This window comes from Marmota marmota, unplaced genomic scaffold (genome assembly GCF_001458135.2).
Source record: "Marmota marmota marmota unplaced genomic scaffold, marMar, whole genome shotgun sequence".
NCBI lineage: Eukaryota > Metazoa > Chordata > Mammalia > Rodentia > Sciuridae > Marmota > Marmota marmota.
The window spans coordinates 25,450,018-25,467,524 of NW_026000174.1; the positions used below are offsets into that span (position 1 = coordinate 25,450,018).

A 17,507-nucleotide genomic window follows, 5' to 3' on the forward strand; every position below is an offset into this window, starting at 1 on the left:
GGAATGTGACCAGGCTCTTTTTTGTCTTCCAGTGTCGGAGCTTCAGGAGGAGGGAATGAACGCCATCAACCTGCCTCTCAGCCCCATTCCCTTTGAACTGGACCCTGAGGACACCATGCTGGGTAACCTGCCTCTCTTGTCTCTTTGGAGGAGCTCTGTGCCCTCAACTGTAGCCACCCTGACTCAATTCCTTTTCTTTTTATAGAGGAGAATGAAGTGCGGACAATGGTGGATCCAAACTCACGCAGTGACCCCAAACTTCAGGAACTGATGAAGGTAAGAAGAAATTAGGAGGGGCTTTAAGGGCCTCCCAGACTCAACTGGTATCTACAGACCACCGGTTCCATGCAGGGACCATGGGCCACTGCAGAGAGGACGCTCCGTCACAGCTCCCTGCCCTCAGGCAGCTCACGGTCCACTAGGTGGACATCTAAGCTGGTAATTGTTTTAGCCAGCTTTTTTGCTGCTGCAACTAAAGACCCGACCAGCACAATTGTAGAGAAGGAAAAGTTTATTTAAGGGTTCATGGTTTCAAAGGTCTCAATCCGTAGAGAGCCGGCTTTATTCCTCAGGTCTCCAGGTGAGGCAGAACAACATGGCGGAAGAATGTAGCAGAGGGAAGCAGCTCACAGGGTGACCAGGAAGCAAAGAAAGAGAGATTCCACTCTCAGATACAAAATGTATACCCCATAGCCACGCCCCCCATGAGCCACTTCCTCCAGCCACACCCCACCTGCCTCCAGCCACCACTCAGTTAATCCCATCAAGTATTAATTCACTGATTAGGTCAAGTCTATCACCCAATCATTTCTCCTCCAAGCCTTCCTGCATTGTCTCATATGTGAGCTTGTAGGGGACACTTCATATCCAAACCATAACAACGATACTCAATGGATGGTGTTGGTCCCAGGCACCAGAGGAGTCAAAACAAGTAAGCTCACAGTGGCCAGGATCTGAGGATTCACAAAGTCCTCCCACTGGTTTCCTAAAGGCCCCTCCAAAGCACCCTGTCAGACTGAGGGTGTAGCTCAGTGGTAGAGCACTTGCCTAGCTTGCACAAGGCCCTGGATTCAGGACCCCAGCACTGAAATAAATAGATAGATAGATAGATAAATAGCATCACCCCCATGTTCCAAATGAGGAAACTAAGTCTCAGAAAAACCAAGTGGTTGGTTTGTGGTTCTAGCCAAGAGGCAGAGATGGAATTCAAGCAGAAATGAATGAGAGTAAATGTCATACTGTGTACTACGTACCTAGCATGGTGGCTGGCATGTGGTCACCCTTTCCAAACCATTTCTTCCCCTGATTCCCTGCCCTGTGCCCTCTCTTCAACTTCCCCACACGGCCGAAAGAGAGAAAGACAAGTGAGTCATTCATTGTCTTTTCCCTGCTCAGAACCTGTCTATAGTTTCCCATCAACTGTGGGGTGAAGTCCACTGTCCTGCAGGTGAGGTTTCTGTTCCAGGCTCTAGCTGGCTCTTCAGCCTCAGATCATCCCTGCCTGGTCAACATGGGGACACCAGACCATTCTTGCTTTCAGCACTTCCATCTCCAGGCCTCTGTTTGTGCAGCTCCCTCCACCTGGATGCCTCTAACTGCTCTTCATTTGAAAGTCAAAGCATAACCACTTCCTCCAGGAAGCCTCCTCTGAATGCCAGTGCCAAGGCTCAGCCTCTGTATGCTGCAGTGGCCCCCTGTGCTAATTCCATCCTAGTCTCCACACCATAGTACAGCTGCTCAGGCACTTCTCTCTCTCCTTCACCCAATGGTGAGCTTCTTGGGGTTAGAGACTCCATTTTTCCCCTATCATTGTACCCCGAGGATCTAGCACAGAATGTCACATACAGCAGTATTTAATAAGCACTGGATGGACGGAAGGGATCTCTAAAGTAGCCAGGCTGTTCAGAAATAGAATCAGGAATGTTATTCCCATGGTTGTGGCTTCATTAGTGGAACAAGACCACATGAGATTTGGGTCATGTCATGAGATACTAAAGGACTAAGGACAATGTTTTCAAGGGAGATATATAAATATCTCTTCTGTCTGTTTCTTACCTAAGTCTGTGCCTTACCCCAGAGTCCAGGGAATTAACAGAAATAAGGTAGCCTGGGCTGGGCCCATACAACCCCTTACATCCTGGGCTGTAATCAGCCCCATGGGTGGCCTGGATGTGAATGTTGGGTGTCTGACCCTTTCTTGCTAACATCTGTGCTGCACCCATGGATGGCTACCCAGTAGGACCTGGAACCCTTGTGCTGTGCAGGGAAAAGGTGGAACAGCTGCAGGTTGAGGTTTTGCCTGTCACTGAGCCTCTCCAAGGTGCTGGGCCTGTGTGGGCAAAGGTACTGGAGAATGTCCGGCTCTGATCTGTTTCTGCCAGAGGCTACTGACCATGCTGGCACAGGCAAAGCTGCTGCTTGCCCTGGAGATTTCCAAGAGGGCAGATGTGGTCAGAATGGGCTCTGAATGGTTCAGGCTTCAGCACTGATCCCAGAACTGGATCTGGGCTCAGTTTGAGGGAGAGGAAGATTGGAGATGCACGTTGCTGCACATAAGACCTGAATCAGGGGGTACTATACTGTTGACCTGGGGCCACTTTCTTGCTTCCAGGAAGAGGTTTGATTTTCCTAGATCTAGACACTTTGCTCGCCTTGAAATTCTAGTTTTCTCTTAAGAATGTCCTCAAACACCAGCCTTTCTAGAATCCTCCTCCCATTCCTGCTTCTATCCCCAGCCCTGGTGGGGCTCCTGTACTCACCGATGGCACCACAGATTCCCCTCCTCCTGGATCACAGCCTTTTATGTTATAATCATTTGGTTGACTAGTTCCCTGCTCTCTTGAACAGATTGGGTTTTATGGTATTGGATATAGGCTATGCCTGGTCCATATGAGGTGCTCAGTAATTACCATCATCCTTCCTTGAGACAAAACGATGCACTATGAAGCCACCAAGCTCCATCACAGCACTTAGGGTGATGGAACTATTCTTCATCTTGACTGTGGTGGGGGGGTCACTCAACCGTGTACAATGACCAAAATTTATCCCTATATCCTTAAAACTGGTTAATTTCATTATGTATGATCCACTCCTGTCTCCACCCCATGAGCTCTGTGACCTGGGCAAATCTGCTTCCTTCCATGCTGATTAAGCCTCCTTGGCACAGAGATGAAGGAATTGCTTAACCCACTGTCGTTGGGGGAGTGCTTATACATTAGTAAGATCTGCTTTTAATCAAGTATTCAACCCTTGTCATAAGTCATTCTTTTCCACCACCTGACCTACAAGATACTTTCATCCTCAGTTTTAGAGATAGAAAACCAGAGGCTCAGAGAAGACCACCAGCTTGCTGCAGATTCATAGATCATGCAGATGCACACACAAGTTCCCAGATGATGGTGTGCACCTGTGCCATGAAGGAGCAGATACCTGTGCACATGTTCACCAATGTCAGAGGAACACAAGCCTGTACACATACACACACCTGTAGATGACAGTGGTACCCAAGCCAGTTAGTGGGTAGAGCTGGGGTTTGCATAACTCCAGAGCCCATGCTTGTGCCTGGCATGAAGCTCCCACTGTGAGAGTGTTGCTGGCCTTTACAGAAGGAAGAAGAGATCAGCAGGGACATTGGCGCTGTCATCCCCAGAAAGCTGACACGGGAAAAACCCCAGGGGCTCCCACCCACACCTGCCTGTCTGCACAGGTGGATACTTCTGCTTTTAAAATCTGAAGTTCATTTAGATTTTAATTGCCCAGGATAAGAAAGCTGATCTACAAGAAAATACCCCATGACTTTTCTCTTATTCTTGCTATTTCTCTGTAGGTATTAATTGACTGGATTAATGATGTGTTGGTTGGAGAAAGAATCATTGTGAAAGACCTGGCTGAAGACTTGTATGATGGACAAGTCCTGCAGAAGCTCTTTGGTAGGAGGAGAGCTGAGTGTTGCTGTGGGTGACTGTGGAGTCGCAGAGATGGGCTTTGAATGTGTAGAGCGAAATGAGGACTTTAGATGTTCTCGTGGGTGTTTGTGTTTTTAGACCTTTGTCATCCATAGACCCACTCTTTTGTGTGTCCCTCTGTCATCTACAGAAGTGTGCATGCATGTCCCCTTGTTGTCTGTGAACCTGTATAGGGGGGTGTGTGTGTCTTTGTCATCCACAGACAAGAACGTATCCCTCTGTCATCTAGAATAGTGTGCATGTGTGGTTGTCTGTGCACCTGTATGTTTGCATTTCTCTGTGTGTCCCTCTCTGGGCTAGGTGCCAGTGTGTGTGACTGTGTCCCTGTGCTGTTTGGGCCTACATGTGTTGTCCTCTGTCATCTCATGGCTATTGATATGAAAATCTAAGACCAAAGGGGAAGGAAAGAGGAATTCAGGGAGATCTTAGGGTAGAAAGAACAAATTCAACTTGAATGGAGGTGGGGCCCCCTCAACATTCCTCCTTTTACCTCCAGCCCAAACCTTCCCTCTCCAGTTCTACACTTCAATACTTAGCTGCCCTCTAGCCCTTTCTACCTTAAGCTGAGTCCATCCACTTTCCCAAAGATGCTTCTTCCTCTCTGAGTGAGCAGAATTCCTTCCTCTCCTCCTTCCCAGCTTCCCCCATGTACAAGAATCGCCAGGGCCATTTCTTCTTGCTCAAAAGCCTCCTGAACCCATCTTCTCACCATTTTTACATGGTTGATTTGCTCTGAACTATTGAAAAAGCTTCCAGACTCATGTCTTCACCTCCCAGATCACCTTCTCCAGGTCCTTGCCCACACAGCTAGCCGAGGGCCCTTCCTAGATCACAGCTCTGATCTCACTGAGAACTCTCAGTGCCTGTGTCTCCTGCCAGAATACGTCCAGATCCCCTCGCCCCACGCTCAGAACCTATCACGCCCCAGCCATCTTTGCAGCCTCACTTCTGGCCAATCCCACACATATGGCTCCCGCAACGTGGCAATTTGCATAAAGTTCTCAGAAGAATGCCTGACACCTAGCAAGTGCCCGATGAGTGCCTGTCACCATTGTTGGTTTTACTGTTTCTATGTTCACCCTTGCTTCATTATCACGTATGTCATGCATAGTCGCACCCTGATACATTTTCCCATGCTCTTCTTTCTGCCTGAGGCCCTTCTTCTTCCTTTATTTACCAGCAAACCACCATTGCTCATCCTTCTTATCTCATGTACCTTCCTTTTATGTCCTGTAATAATATGGTCACATCTAAGAGAAATAGTCATGTACTTTTCTGTGTTCATCCCCCACATGTACAGGAAGGAATGTATAAATACATACACATGTGTATTTATGTACATGTGTATATACTGCAGGTTGAGCATCCTCAATCCAAAAATTGAAATGCTCCAAAATCCAAAAATTTTTGAGTACCAGCACAAGTGGGAAATTCCATACTTGACCCTATGTGATAAGTCATGGTCAAAATACAGGTGCACTAAAATATGGTATAAAACTACCCTTTAGGTTTTGTATAAGCACCACAAATGTATATGAACCATAAATTAATTTTATGTTTAGACTTCAGTCCCATCCCCATCTCCTTATGCAAATATTCCAAAACCTGCAAAATATCTCAAATCTGAAACACTTCTGGTCCCAGGTGTTTTGGATAAGGGATACTGAACTTCTATAAATATGTATCTGAATGTGTACACGTGTTTGTGTATATAGACTGTATATATCCATGCCTTGTTATAAGACTTTCCACATTGTCTGTAGCCATTGATAGAAATGTATATGGGCCTCTTAAGGCCATTTCTTCTTTATTTATTCAGGCTTCTCCAGCACTCTCAGGTTGCCTAGCACTTAATCAGTGTAATTCAATGTGTATTGAATGAATGGCTAATATAAAATCTAGTAATTTCTAGGAAGCTAAACAGATTTGGTACTCAAACATCAATATTAATGAGTGTTAATATCTAAGGATTGTAAACTCCTACTGAATGCAGAATGGAAATGAAAAAGCTTTGGCACATGTAGACATGGGGAAGCTGGGAGCCTCACTGAACATCTCTCCCAGTGACTGCAGCTGCTAACCCCTCCAGCAAGTTTCTAATCAGGATCTGAAACTGGCTTGAAATGTTCTGTGTTAGGCTTTCAAAGCAAGGATGCAGCATGGCCACAGAGTAATGGGACGTCATCATGAGTAATCTTGCCTCCAGGAAGGGTTACAGAGCCGTCCAGCGTCACGTCCGTGCAGCCCCAAGTCAGGGATCACATCCAGATTGGATCCAGATTCCTACTCTTGTGTCAAGAAGGGGGTTGGCTACAGTGGTCATTCTTCTTCTGTAAACTTCAGTTTAGACCTACATGGGTCTAAGTCTGGACATACACATTCCAAACCTCACATCCTGGTGGAGAGAACCAGTTCACAGTAAGAAAGTAGGTATGTATCAGGAACTGATCAGGAATTGATCTGAAGACAGAGTTGTCAGGGACCCCTATGACCTTGGGTTCCCCTCTGGCTATTTTTCTAACTCCCTTCTTCACCAGCCAAGTTTCTCAGAAGAGCATCTTGTACTCCCTCTGCCTCCCCATTGCTACCCAGCCCCTTCCTCAGTAGAGCTGGCCGACTCCCCATCTTTCCATCGACTTTTCCTGCCAAGATCATCAGTGCCAATTCAGACACCCTCCTCTGCTGGCATTTGACTGAACATCTCATCCCTTCCCCTGTGCCCTCACACCCTCATGGTTCTTGTCTACCTCTGATACCTTCTTTACCATCTTCATGTGCTCTTCCTTGTTAGTCATGGTTGGGTTTCTTGGTCTTCCATCTTGGCACTTTTTTTCTTTCAAATCCACTTCCTGGGCGATTCCATCTACTCTCACTGTTGCCACCATCACCTCTACCGTAATTGCTCTCAGGTCTGTATCTCCAGAACAATAATCTCCTTGAAGCTGTTGAGGTTGTTTTCTGTCTTCTAGACAATCTCACCCGGATGCCCCACAGCTAGTTTGCAATCAACCTGCCCCAAACTGAGCTGCTTGTCTTCCTCCTCCCCACAAATCCATTCTGTTTTCCACTTTGATGAATGGTATTACCGCGACACAGCCAGTTGCTCAAATGGGAAACTTAGGAGTCATCCTGGATTGCTTCTTCCCCTGTGTCCCTGACAACTGTATTCCCATATACAGTGCATCAAGCCCATCCCTTGTCTCAGTTTGTATGCAGAGCCCTTAGGAAAGTGCCTGCCATGCTAGTAGTTAGCTCTCACTTATTCTCCAGCTCCACTATGGCTACCTTCAAGCAGAACCTCTCATTTTTCTTAGCTTCTTTGGTTGCAAAATCCTTTTTGTGTATCACACTGTTTCCTCCCTTTGTAACTCTATCTTCCAAATCTTACTTATATTTCACGAATTATCTTAATACTTAAATTCATAGGACGCTTGTCACTTTGTTTAGTTCAAAATCTGATGAAAACAATTTTAGGCCTAGATTTGCAAATGTAGTAAAGAATTCCCATACGCTCTTCTCCCAAGTTCCCCTAATGTTCAGGTCCCATCATACTAATATCAAAATTAAGAAATAAACCTTAGAACCATACTCAACTAAATTACAGACTCCACCAGTTTTTCATGTGAGATCCTTTTAGTTCTAGGATCAAATCCAGATTCCTACATTGTTGTAAGTGTCAAATCTCCTTCGCTCCCTTCAGTCCACAGCAGTTTCTCAGTCTCCCATGTCTTTCATGACTTTGGCACTTTCAAAGAGTACTGGTCAGTTACTTTGTAGAATGGCACCCAATTTAGATTTTTCTGATACCCAGAGCCTCATGTGTGCTAGGCAAGAGCTCTACCGAGCCACATCCCCAGCCCTCATCTGATATTTTCTCATGATTAGATTGACATTATGCATTTGAGGAGGAATGCCACAGAATGAGGAGCCTTCTTAGTGCATCATGTCAGGGAGAACGTGATGTGGATATGACTTACCACAATGTTCAATCACATGGTTATGGTGTTATCTGCCACAGTTCATCACTATAAAGTTACTGTTTTAAATAATTAATTCATCTGAGGAGAGATACTTTGAGATCATGCAGTATAACCTGTTTCTTCTTAAACTTCTCCCACTAATCTGAGCATCCTTTGGTGCAGCGTGTCTGCTGCAGTTATTACATAGTGTTCTAATTGTGATTTCTTTCTTTTCCTTGTTTCTTCCAAATTTATTAATTGGAATTCTTCTCTAAGGAATTCCATTTATTTACTTTTTTTAGCTACTTAATTATATCAAGATAGACAAAGATATTTTATACTTTGGATTATAATTTAATACTATCATTATTTACTTTTTCTGGGGCAGGGAGGTACCAGAGATTGAACCCAGGGTTGCCTAACCACGGAGCCACATCCCCAGCCCTTTTTTTATTTGTTTATTTATTCTTAAGACAGGGTCTTGCTAAATTGCTTTGGACTTCGGCAAGTTGTTGAGGCTGTCTTTTTCTCTTGCCTCAGCCTCCCAAGTTGCTGAGAGCAACTTAGTGAGATCCTGTCACAAATATAAAAGGGGCTGAGGGTGTGGCACAGTGGTAAAGTGCACCTCATTAATACAAAAAAAAAAAAAGGAAGGAATTCAGTTTCCAATGTCCTGGGGCTTGAGTGTCCTCTATACCGAGTTGGTTGGGCATGAAAACTAGGAGGGACTGGAGTGTGAGATTATTAAACTATGAAACACCAGCCCTTGGAAGATAATGGGAGTGGCCTAGGGGCTAGGGTAGTCCAGGAGCACATACAACTCAGACATTAGGACAGGGGTAGGTGGTTCGGGAAGCCATATTGGCAACATCATGGAGTGAAGGCTTGGGGCCTAAAAATGAGCAGGGGGTTGAGAGTGCTCAGTGTGTTGGTAAAGTCTGGACAGGCTTGCACCCTGGAGACGGTGCCTGGATTCTGCTCACCAGGAGCAGCTGGGTGTGCTTTGGTCAGGAGCCCTGTGGGAAGCAGCATCAGACCTGCTGGACCTTTGTGTGGCCAGAGGCTCCTTGCTCAGCAGCAGTGTCTGGACTGCTTATAGGAAAACAGCCCTCTCAGAGCCCCAGGCATTTCTGGTAGGTTCCCTGGGAATAACCTCTCCTCCGTCCTTCTTTCCTAGCTACCGGATCTAGCTTCCCCATTAAGGCTTATGTTTTCTGGGTCTACTCACTTTCCTTGACAACAGATCTTCATTTAGGTTTTCCAAAAGCAGATGCTGAGACAAGGACCTGGTGGAGGAAGTTTCATGGAATGGGATCTTAGAAAGGACAGATAACTAGGGATCAGGGATGTAGCTCAGTGGTAGAGATCATGCCCAGCATGCATGAGACCCTGGGTTCAGTCCCCAGCTCTACACAAATAAAGTACAGATAACCAAGTAAGTAATAAGAAGGGGAGAGAGATGCCCGTTAAGAGTGCATTAACAAGCTGGGCACAGTGGTGCATGCCTGTAATCCCAGCAGCTCAGGAAGCTGAGACAGGAGGATTCCAAGTCCAAAGCCAGCCTCAGCAACTTAGTGAAGCCTTAAGCAACTCAGTGAGACCTTGTCTCTAAATAAAATACAAAATAGGGCTGGGGATGTGGCACAGTGGTTGAATGCCTGAGTTCAATCCCCAGTACCCCCCAAAAAAAGTACATGAATAGAGTTGGCAGCTCTGTTTGCAACGCGGCCCCCTGAGGAACCAGGTAACATTACACCTTAAAAGCACCCTTCCCAGGACAGGGAGACAAGAGCACTCATCCATGGCTCCCATCATCCTGAGACTGAGGGTTACCCGTGCAGAAACTAAAACCTCCAGGCTGCACTCATATCATGGCAGAAGAGCAAACCTTGGGCTAGAGGTGGAAACCTGCAGTGTGTAAAAGCTGACTGCAGCTGCAGGTAAACACGGATAAGGCCAGAGAGTTCTAGAAAGGGGCATCAACATTGTCCAGAGGGTACAACAGCCCCCACTGTGGAGGTTGTTCCTCCTGATGTGAGCCATCTGTATGTACTTTCCATGTTACTGAGACGACATCAGCTGTGGCCCGAGCGGGTAGCCTCTTCAGGATGCACACTCCATCCTTCTACAGGTTGAGCTGCAGTCCTTTGCATCCCTCAGAACAAGAGCTTCCAACCCCTAAGTGTGGAGGAAGTGCCTCCCTCTGCCATGCCAAAGATTATCTCATTCTTGTCCCGGGATTACAGGCTTTGGGGATGATTGACAGAGGCAACATTCTGTTTCCTCAGAGGCTCTTCTTTGCCCATGAGAGAAGAAAGTCACAGAATCATTCAAAGTTGGGACATTTCCCAGTATCTCAGTTACACAGCCATAACCATGGTTACTTCATATTTGTATCCCCAACATGCAGGCGACACATGAAGTAAGAGAGACAGGAAATAAGCAATTCCAGGATATGCCTACACAACCTAATTAATCAGTTCATTTGAACATGAGCCACAGCCTGCTCCTTATTGAGGTTTCCCGAGTTGAGTGTCTTTATGGTGTTTTTTTCCACTGATCCTAATCTTTGAATATGTGCATCTGCTGAGAACAGACAAGACCTGTTTTGAGGGATGAGAGTCCTAAGGTGACAAGGTTCTTCCTTCTGGTTTTCACAATAGCATATGACTAAAATAGGACATCTTCGGGTGTGAGACCAAGAAGGCCCTTAGGCATAAAATTTCTATAGGAGGAATTTTTGTTGTGTTTATGTGTGTAGGGTTTTTTTTTTCCTCTGATATACCCACTTTTCTTAACCTAGTCAAGTAATATTCACTGAGCAAACTCCATTTGCCTTGCCTCATGCTCACTGCTGAGTTTAGGGATATAAAAGTACATATGACATAGTGCTGTCTTGAGGTAACTCACAACCTGGTTGCCCCAAGGGCTATGAGAAATCCAGTAGGTGTCTGGGAAAGGCTGTCCTGGAAGAGGCCTATTTTGAATAAAGCCTTACAGAAGGAGAACTTCAACAGATCAGGAAGGAGAACATTCTAGCCAGTACCACAAGAGTTGCCGGGTAGCCCCAGCTGACTTCACTGTGGGTAGAGGGAGGATGCTGAAGAGACAAGGGGCAGGTGGGCAGGGGCCCATCAGGATCAGCTGAGTGGAATGGATGCCTCACAACCAAGATGAGATTCAGCACCTAGATCTTGGTTCCTAACACCATCCTCCAATAACAGGAACTAGGGCTTCTTCAAAAATGGCTTATTCCAAGGCCGGGCAGGGACTACAGAAGATGAGCCTGGAGCATTTGAAGTGCCAAAAGGAAGTGCTAAGAAAAAAATAAATAAAACATACATCTATGGGGCTACTAGTTGAAAATGTCCAAGACCAGTGTGCAAGAGTTCCCAATGGCCAGAGTTGGAATGAGCTGGGGAGCAGGAATAACAATAGAATTATAACCCAAAGTCTAAAATAAATACCCTTAATCTATACTTCTGTAAGTAAATAAGTAAGTAAATGGGAGCAAAAGATAACTCTTCCTTCCAAGATAATTCTAACTAATTTCTGTAGAAATGACCCCTTCAAGGAGGTAGAGATACCTCCCTTCCCTTGAGTGACTGGCCGTCACTGATTAGAGTGGGGAAGTAGTGGGACTGGGAAGGGTATGACAAAAGGGACATCACCTCTGTGGTTTTTCTTCCCCAAGCCCACAGTTCCAGTCTACCCATGATAAAAAAAAAAAAAAAACCACTCCTCAAAATATCAAGGTCACAAAAAAACAAGGAAAGTCTGAAAAGCTCACAGACCAGAAGAGCCTAAGGAGACATGAAGAACAGTGGCATGCTGGACCATTTCCTGGGACAGGAAGAGGAAGGACACTGGGGAAAAAACTAGTGAGATAAAACAAACAAAAAAAAAGTGTGGAGTTTAGTTAATTGTCACATGCACAGTGTTATCCAGGACCAAATGCACTATATAATGGAAGCCATCAGCAATAAATCTAAAAACCATTAAAAATTCATTTAAAATAACCATGACTCCCACCTAACAGAGGACAAGAAACTAGGAGTTGTGGACTATTGACTGAGCAGTGGTAACTCCTGATGGCTTATGAGCAAAGGGACATGGTGAGGAATGGGGCCTTAGGGAGATAACCTGGGAGCAGCAGGAAGGCTACAGAGAGGCGCTGGAGGAAACACCAGCAAAGCATTTCTCTGTGAGGCAGGCGTGATGCTGGACTAGAGTTGACGCAGTGTGGATGGGGAGAGGCTTAAGAAGTCCTAGGATTGTAGCAGCTAGAGAAAAGCAGGCTGACTCCATGTGGAGGTGTTGAGTGGCACTGACTCCACAAAACCCAGGAGGCCCAGCTTCTTGAAGAACTTGATCTCACTGGCTTTGAGGGTTGCTTCCCATGCCCAAAAGTACTTGGGCTGAAGGAGCTAAAATGGAGACAGGAATGAAGAGGCAGACAGGACATCTGAGTTCCCAGTCTTGGTTCCACTACTAGCACGGATCTCTGCAGCTCAGATCACTTTTGTGTGAAACCAGGAGGATGACTTATAAGCCTCTGTGGCCAAGCTGTTCAATACAATAACCCTAGCCATGTGTAGCTGTTGAAAGTAATTAAAATTAAAAATCCATTTCCTCCATCACAATGGATACATTTCAGGTTCTCAGTAACCAAATGTGGCTAGTGGCTGCCATATTGGACAGTGAAGAAATGCACATTTCCATCACAGCCAAAGTTCTGTTGGGTGGCACTGCCCTAAGGTGGTCCTGTTATAATTCTCATCGGTTCTACAGTTGTCGAAGATAATACATATTGCTGCGCTTAGACTGTAGGAGGGGTTTTCTTGTCCCCCCAAAACTCAAAAGACAGATGAAAGCCCTTTTTATTTTTTATTTTGAGACAGAGTCTTGCTAAGATGCTTAGGGCCTCACCAAATTGCTGAGGCTGGCCTTGAACTTGGGATCTTCTTGCCTCAGTCTCCCAAGCCACTGAGATTATAGGCATGTACCACTACACCCATCTTAAAATATCTAAGTTTGTTTAACAAAAGAGAAAAAGAAGAAACGTGGCACAGAACCACTTGTGTAATATCCCTCTGTGTATGTGTGTGTGTAAGGGACATATTTCATACTTACACGTGTGTATGTGTAGACTATCTCTGGTAATTCTCTCTATGGAATGGGACCAGGGGATGTGGGGGCTGCAATGAAATGAATAAACAATCTTCATGGCTTGGATTTTTTAAAAAATATTTTTAGATGAACACAATACCTTTATTTTGTCTATTTAGTTTTTTTTGTTTGTTTGTTTGTTTTTTGTTTTGTTTTGTTTTGTTTTAATGTAGTGCTGGGTATCAAACCCAGTGCCTCATGTATGCTAGGCAAACGCTCTACCACCGAGCCACAACCTCAGCTCAATAGCTTGGATTTTTTCCATGCTCATAAAAAGTACTTGAGGGCAAGTATATTTTAGAGTGAAACTGAATTAATCTATCAGTTGATATTAAATAATATTTGATACATTTCAATAGCAGCTATCCCAAATAAAACAGGAAGGAAAGGAAACTACTAGATATGGTAAAGACCATTAAAGAAAACCTAACAGTGAGCATATTAAAGAATGGCATTTCAAAGACATGGCATTAGGAACAAGTCAGAAATAAGGACTGATACCGTAAGTATCTTAGAGATTCCAGTTATTGTAATAAGAGATGAAAACAGATTTCTATTTTCAACACTACGATGACTAGATGTTCAGACAAATCTTAGTAGAGCACACTTTACAAAGCCAGATAAGCCTTTAAAAACATTTTCATATGCCATGACTAAACTGGTTTGAAAGGGGAAGAAATTCCTCTGGTTTCAAAAGCAACAAGGAAGTGTAAATCCAATGGAATAAGTGCTAATTCCTAATAGTTTGCTGCCTGAGGTGTAATGGGTTATACATCCACGTCAGCAGACAAAGCCTGATTCAAGTCCAAGCAGGAAAGGGGATTGGATCAGAGACCAGTGGATAAAGCCAGTCTTTGAAGGAAAGCGCTTTCAGTTGGGGAGACTAGAAAATCATGACTTAAACATTTATCCTTATTGCCTCTCTCTTTATCTCAGCCTTGGGTGTAAATGAAACAAAAAAGAAAAAGAGTGGAGAGAGGGGGAGAAAAGGAGAATCTGCCCCTGATAATTCTTTATCAAATTCTGTATTCTCATGGATTTAGGGATAGGATTTACACTGCAAATGTGGCATTAAAAGTCCAGAGCTAGATACTCTTCCAACAGGAGATTACTATCCAGAATATATAAAGAACTCAAAAAAACCTAATTAAAAAATAGGCAAATTAATTAAATAGGCATTTCTCAAAAGAAGAAATGTAAATGGCCAATAAATATATGAAAATATGTTCAACATCGTTAGTAATTAGGAAAATGCAAATCAAAAATACACTGAGATTTTATCTCAGTCCAGTTAGATTAGAAATCATCAAGAATACAAATAACAATGAATGCTGGGGAGGTTATGGGAGAAAGATACTCACATTGTTGATGGGACTACAAATTAGTATAACCACTTTGGAAAGTAGTATTCAGATTCCTCAAAAGACTAAGAATGGAATCATCATTTGACCAGCTATCTTCTCCTTGGTATTTATCCAAAAGGACTAAAATCTGCATACTGTAGTGATGAATGCATACCACTGTTTATTGCAACACAATTCATAATAGCCAAGTTATGGAACCAGTTTAGGTGTCCCTCAGTGGAAGAATAGATAAATAAAATGTGAGATACACACACACACACACACACACAATGAAATTTTATTTTGTGTAAAGAAGAATGAAATTATGTCATTTGCTTGCATATGGATGGAACTGGAGAACATCTTGCTAAGTGAAATAAGCCAGACTCAGAAAGTCAAGAGAGAAGTAAGGAATTTTAAAAGGGTGATCTTGTGAAAACAGAAGGGAGTACAGTGGAATAGAGAAAAAGGTTTGAGGGGGAGAGATGAGAAAGGGCAGGAACTGCAGAATGAAATTTACTAGACTACTCTATGTACATGTATAATACAGCACAATAAATTTCACTTTTATCTATTACTATAATACACCAATTAAAAAATTAATAGAGGACCAGTAGAGTAGAGAAAGGGAATTGAGGGAGGGAGAAAGGGAGGATAGGGGTTAGTACTGGGGATTGAAATGGAGCTAATTATCTTATATGCATTTATGAATATTGTCAAAATGAACCCCATGAATATGTATAACTATAATGCACTAGTAAAAATATTTTAATAAAAAAAGAGGTTTTTTTTTAAAGTCCTAAGCTGGAAATAGAGTTAAAAGTCATCCCAGGTCACCAGTGGTCCAAGCCAAAAGGAAATATATTTCCTTCCTTTAAAGACAAATGAGCTCTAAACCCAAAACCCAGGCAACAAAGAACTCCCAAGGAGTTTCTCTAAGGAAAATGAATTCAAAATTAGGAATCACCAAAGATATGAGTAGAAAGTCACTATGAACAATGGCAACAGAAATGCTGAACTATAGTTACCTCACAAATACTATATTAGAAGTTCTTCAATAATAGAATACAAAATAAGCATGTTCGACTTGTTTTAAGAACCTATTAAAAGGATGGTAAAAGAAGAAGAAACTATCAAAACTGAACAGGTACATGTGAAAATGAATATAATTTCTAGAAATGGAAAAACACGTAATGATATTAGAAACCTCAGTGGATTAGACACAGCCAAAGAAAGCATTAATGAGCTGGAAGAAATCACCCGGAATGCAGTATATAGCAAGCTACAGAGTAAAAAATGAGAAAGAAAAATTAAAACAGACATCATTCTAACAATATCCAACCTATTACCAATTGGAATTCTACAAGGAAAAGAAAAGACATAATGAATGGGAATTTTCTAGAATTAATGAAAGAATGTACGTAGAGCTGGGCACAGTGGCTTATGCCTATAATCACAGCAATGTGGGAGGCTGAGGCAGGAGGATCTCAAGTTCAAGGCCAGCCCCAGCAACTTAGTGAGTCCCTAGGAAACTTAATGAGACCCTGTCTCAAAATAAAAAAGGCTGGGGATGTAGCTCAGTGTAAAGGACCCCTTGAGTTCAATTCCCACTACCAAAAAAAAAAAAAAAAAGAAGGTATAGTAAGAGTAAGAAAGGTGAGTCCAAAAGAAAGATGTAAAATGCAATTAGGGGGGAAAAAAAAGAACAATAAGATCACTGTGGTGGGTAGATAAAAGCCATAACTGAACAAACATAAAATAATCACAATAATGTCTGATTTGTTAAATTTAAAAAATGAAAATAGAATTCCATACGACTGTATATATAAGTGAGGAAATGTGATTAGAGTCAGCGTGAGCTGAGGGGGTTGTGTTGTTCAACATATAAATAAAGATTCTAATTAAGACTTGAACTATGCATATTTTTTTTATTGTAGCCAGTAAAATGGTAGGAAGAATGTGTAGCCTCCTTGCCACCATGAGGGAGAGAAAGGAATGAGGACTAAAAACCTTAATCCAAAAGAAGGCAAGGATGGCAAAGGGAGAAAGAAGTGGAAAAGCAAAATAACTAGAAAGTTCAAAACAAGCTGGTAGGGTTGAATCTGAAATTAAAACCATTGACTTTATCCACTTAAAAGACAAAGATGATCAGACTAAATAGCACAACAAAATATTGCTAAATTCTAAGTACAAGAGACAGTTTTAATAAATGAGAACACAAAAAGAAAGAAAAAGGGTGGAAATAATGACCCATGCTAGACTAATACTGATTAAAAGAATGCAAAATTGCCTTTCAGACAAAAAGTGTCTTACTACAGAGTAGATTGATAAACAATTAAAATTAATAGAAAATTTAAACTTCAGTGCACCTCTGTATATCAAATATATTAAAATTTTAAAAACCATGAACTAATACCAACCCTCCTCAAATTATTCCATGAAGTAGAAAGGGCAACACTCTCAAATTCATTCTATGAAGCCAGAATCACCCTGATACCAAGACCAGATAAGGACACATCCAAAGAAAAAAAGTATAGACCAATATCCTTGATGCACAGAGATGCAAAATTCATTAATAAAACTTTAGTACTCCACATTTAAAAAACACATTAAGAAGTTTGTAAACCATGATCAAGTTGATTTCATTCCAGGAATATAAGGTTAGTTCAGTATTCATGAATCAATAAATGTAGCTCATCACATAAATAGGACAGAATTTACATAATCAACTCAACAGATATAGAAAAAGCAACAAAATTCAGCACCCATTCATGTTAATAGCTCTGAAAATACTAGGGATAGAAGGAACTCCGCTAAACATCACAAGAGCTACATATGGCAAACCCAAAGCCAACATCCTACTGAATGGGGAAAAACTAAAAGTATTTCTTCTAAAATCAGAAATAAGACAAAGATGTTCATACTTAGCATTCCTATTCATTATAATTCTTGAAATTTTAGACAGAGAAATTAGATAGGATCAGGAAATTAAAGGGATACAAATAGGAGAAGTAGTCAAATTATTGTTGTTTGCCAATGAAATGATTCTATACTTAGAAGACCCAAAAAAC

At 42.6% G+C, this 17,507-nt stretch overlaps 1 protein-coding gene across 1 annotated transcript in view; it reads left to right on the top strand.

The window, feature by feature from the left end:
- Parva (parvin alpha) overlaps positions 1-17,507 on the top strand; it is a 75,359-nt gene that overhangs the window by 20,310 nt on the left and 37,542 nt on the right. The window contains exons 2-4 of the mRNA XM_048788363.1: positions 33-122; positions 206-276; positions 3,827-3,929. Of these exons, the coding sequence (XP_048644320.1) occupies positions 33-122; positions 206-276; positions 3,827-3,929 (264 nt within the window). The remainder of the gene's footprint in view (positions 1-32; positions 123-205; positions 277-3,826; positions 3,930-17,507) is intronic.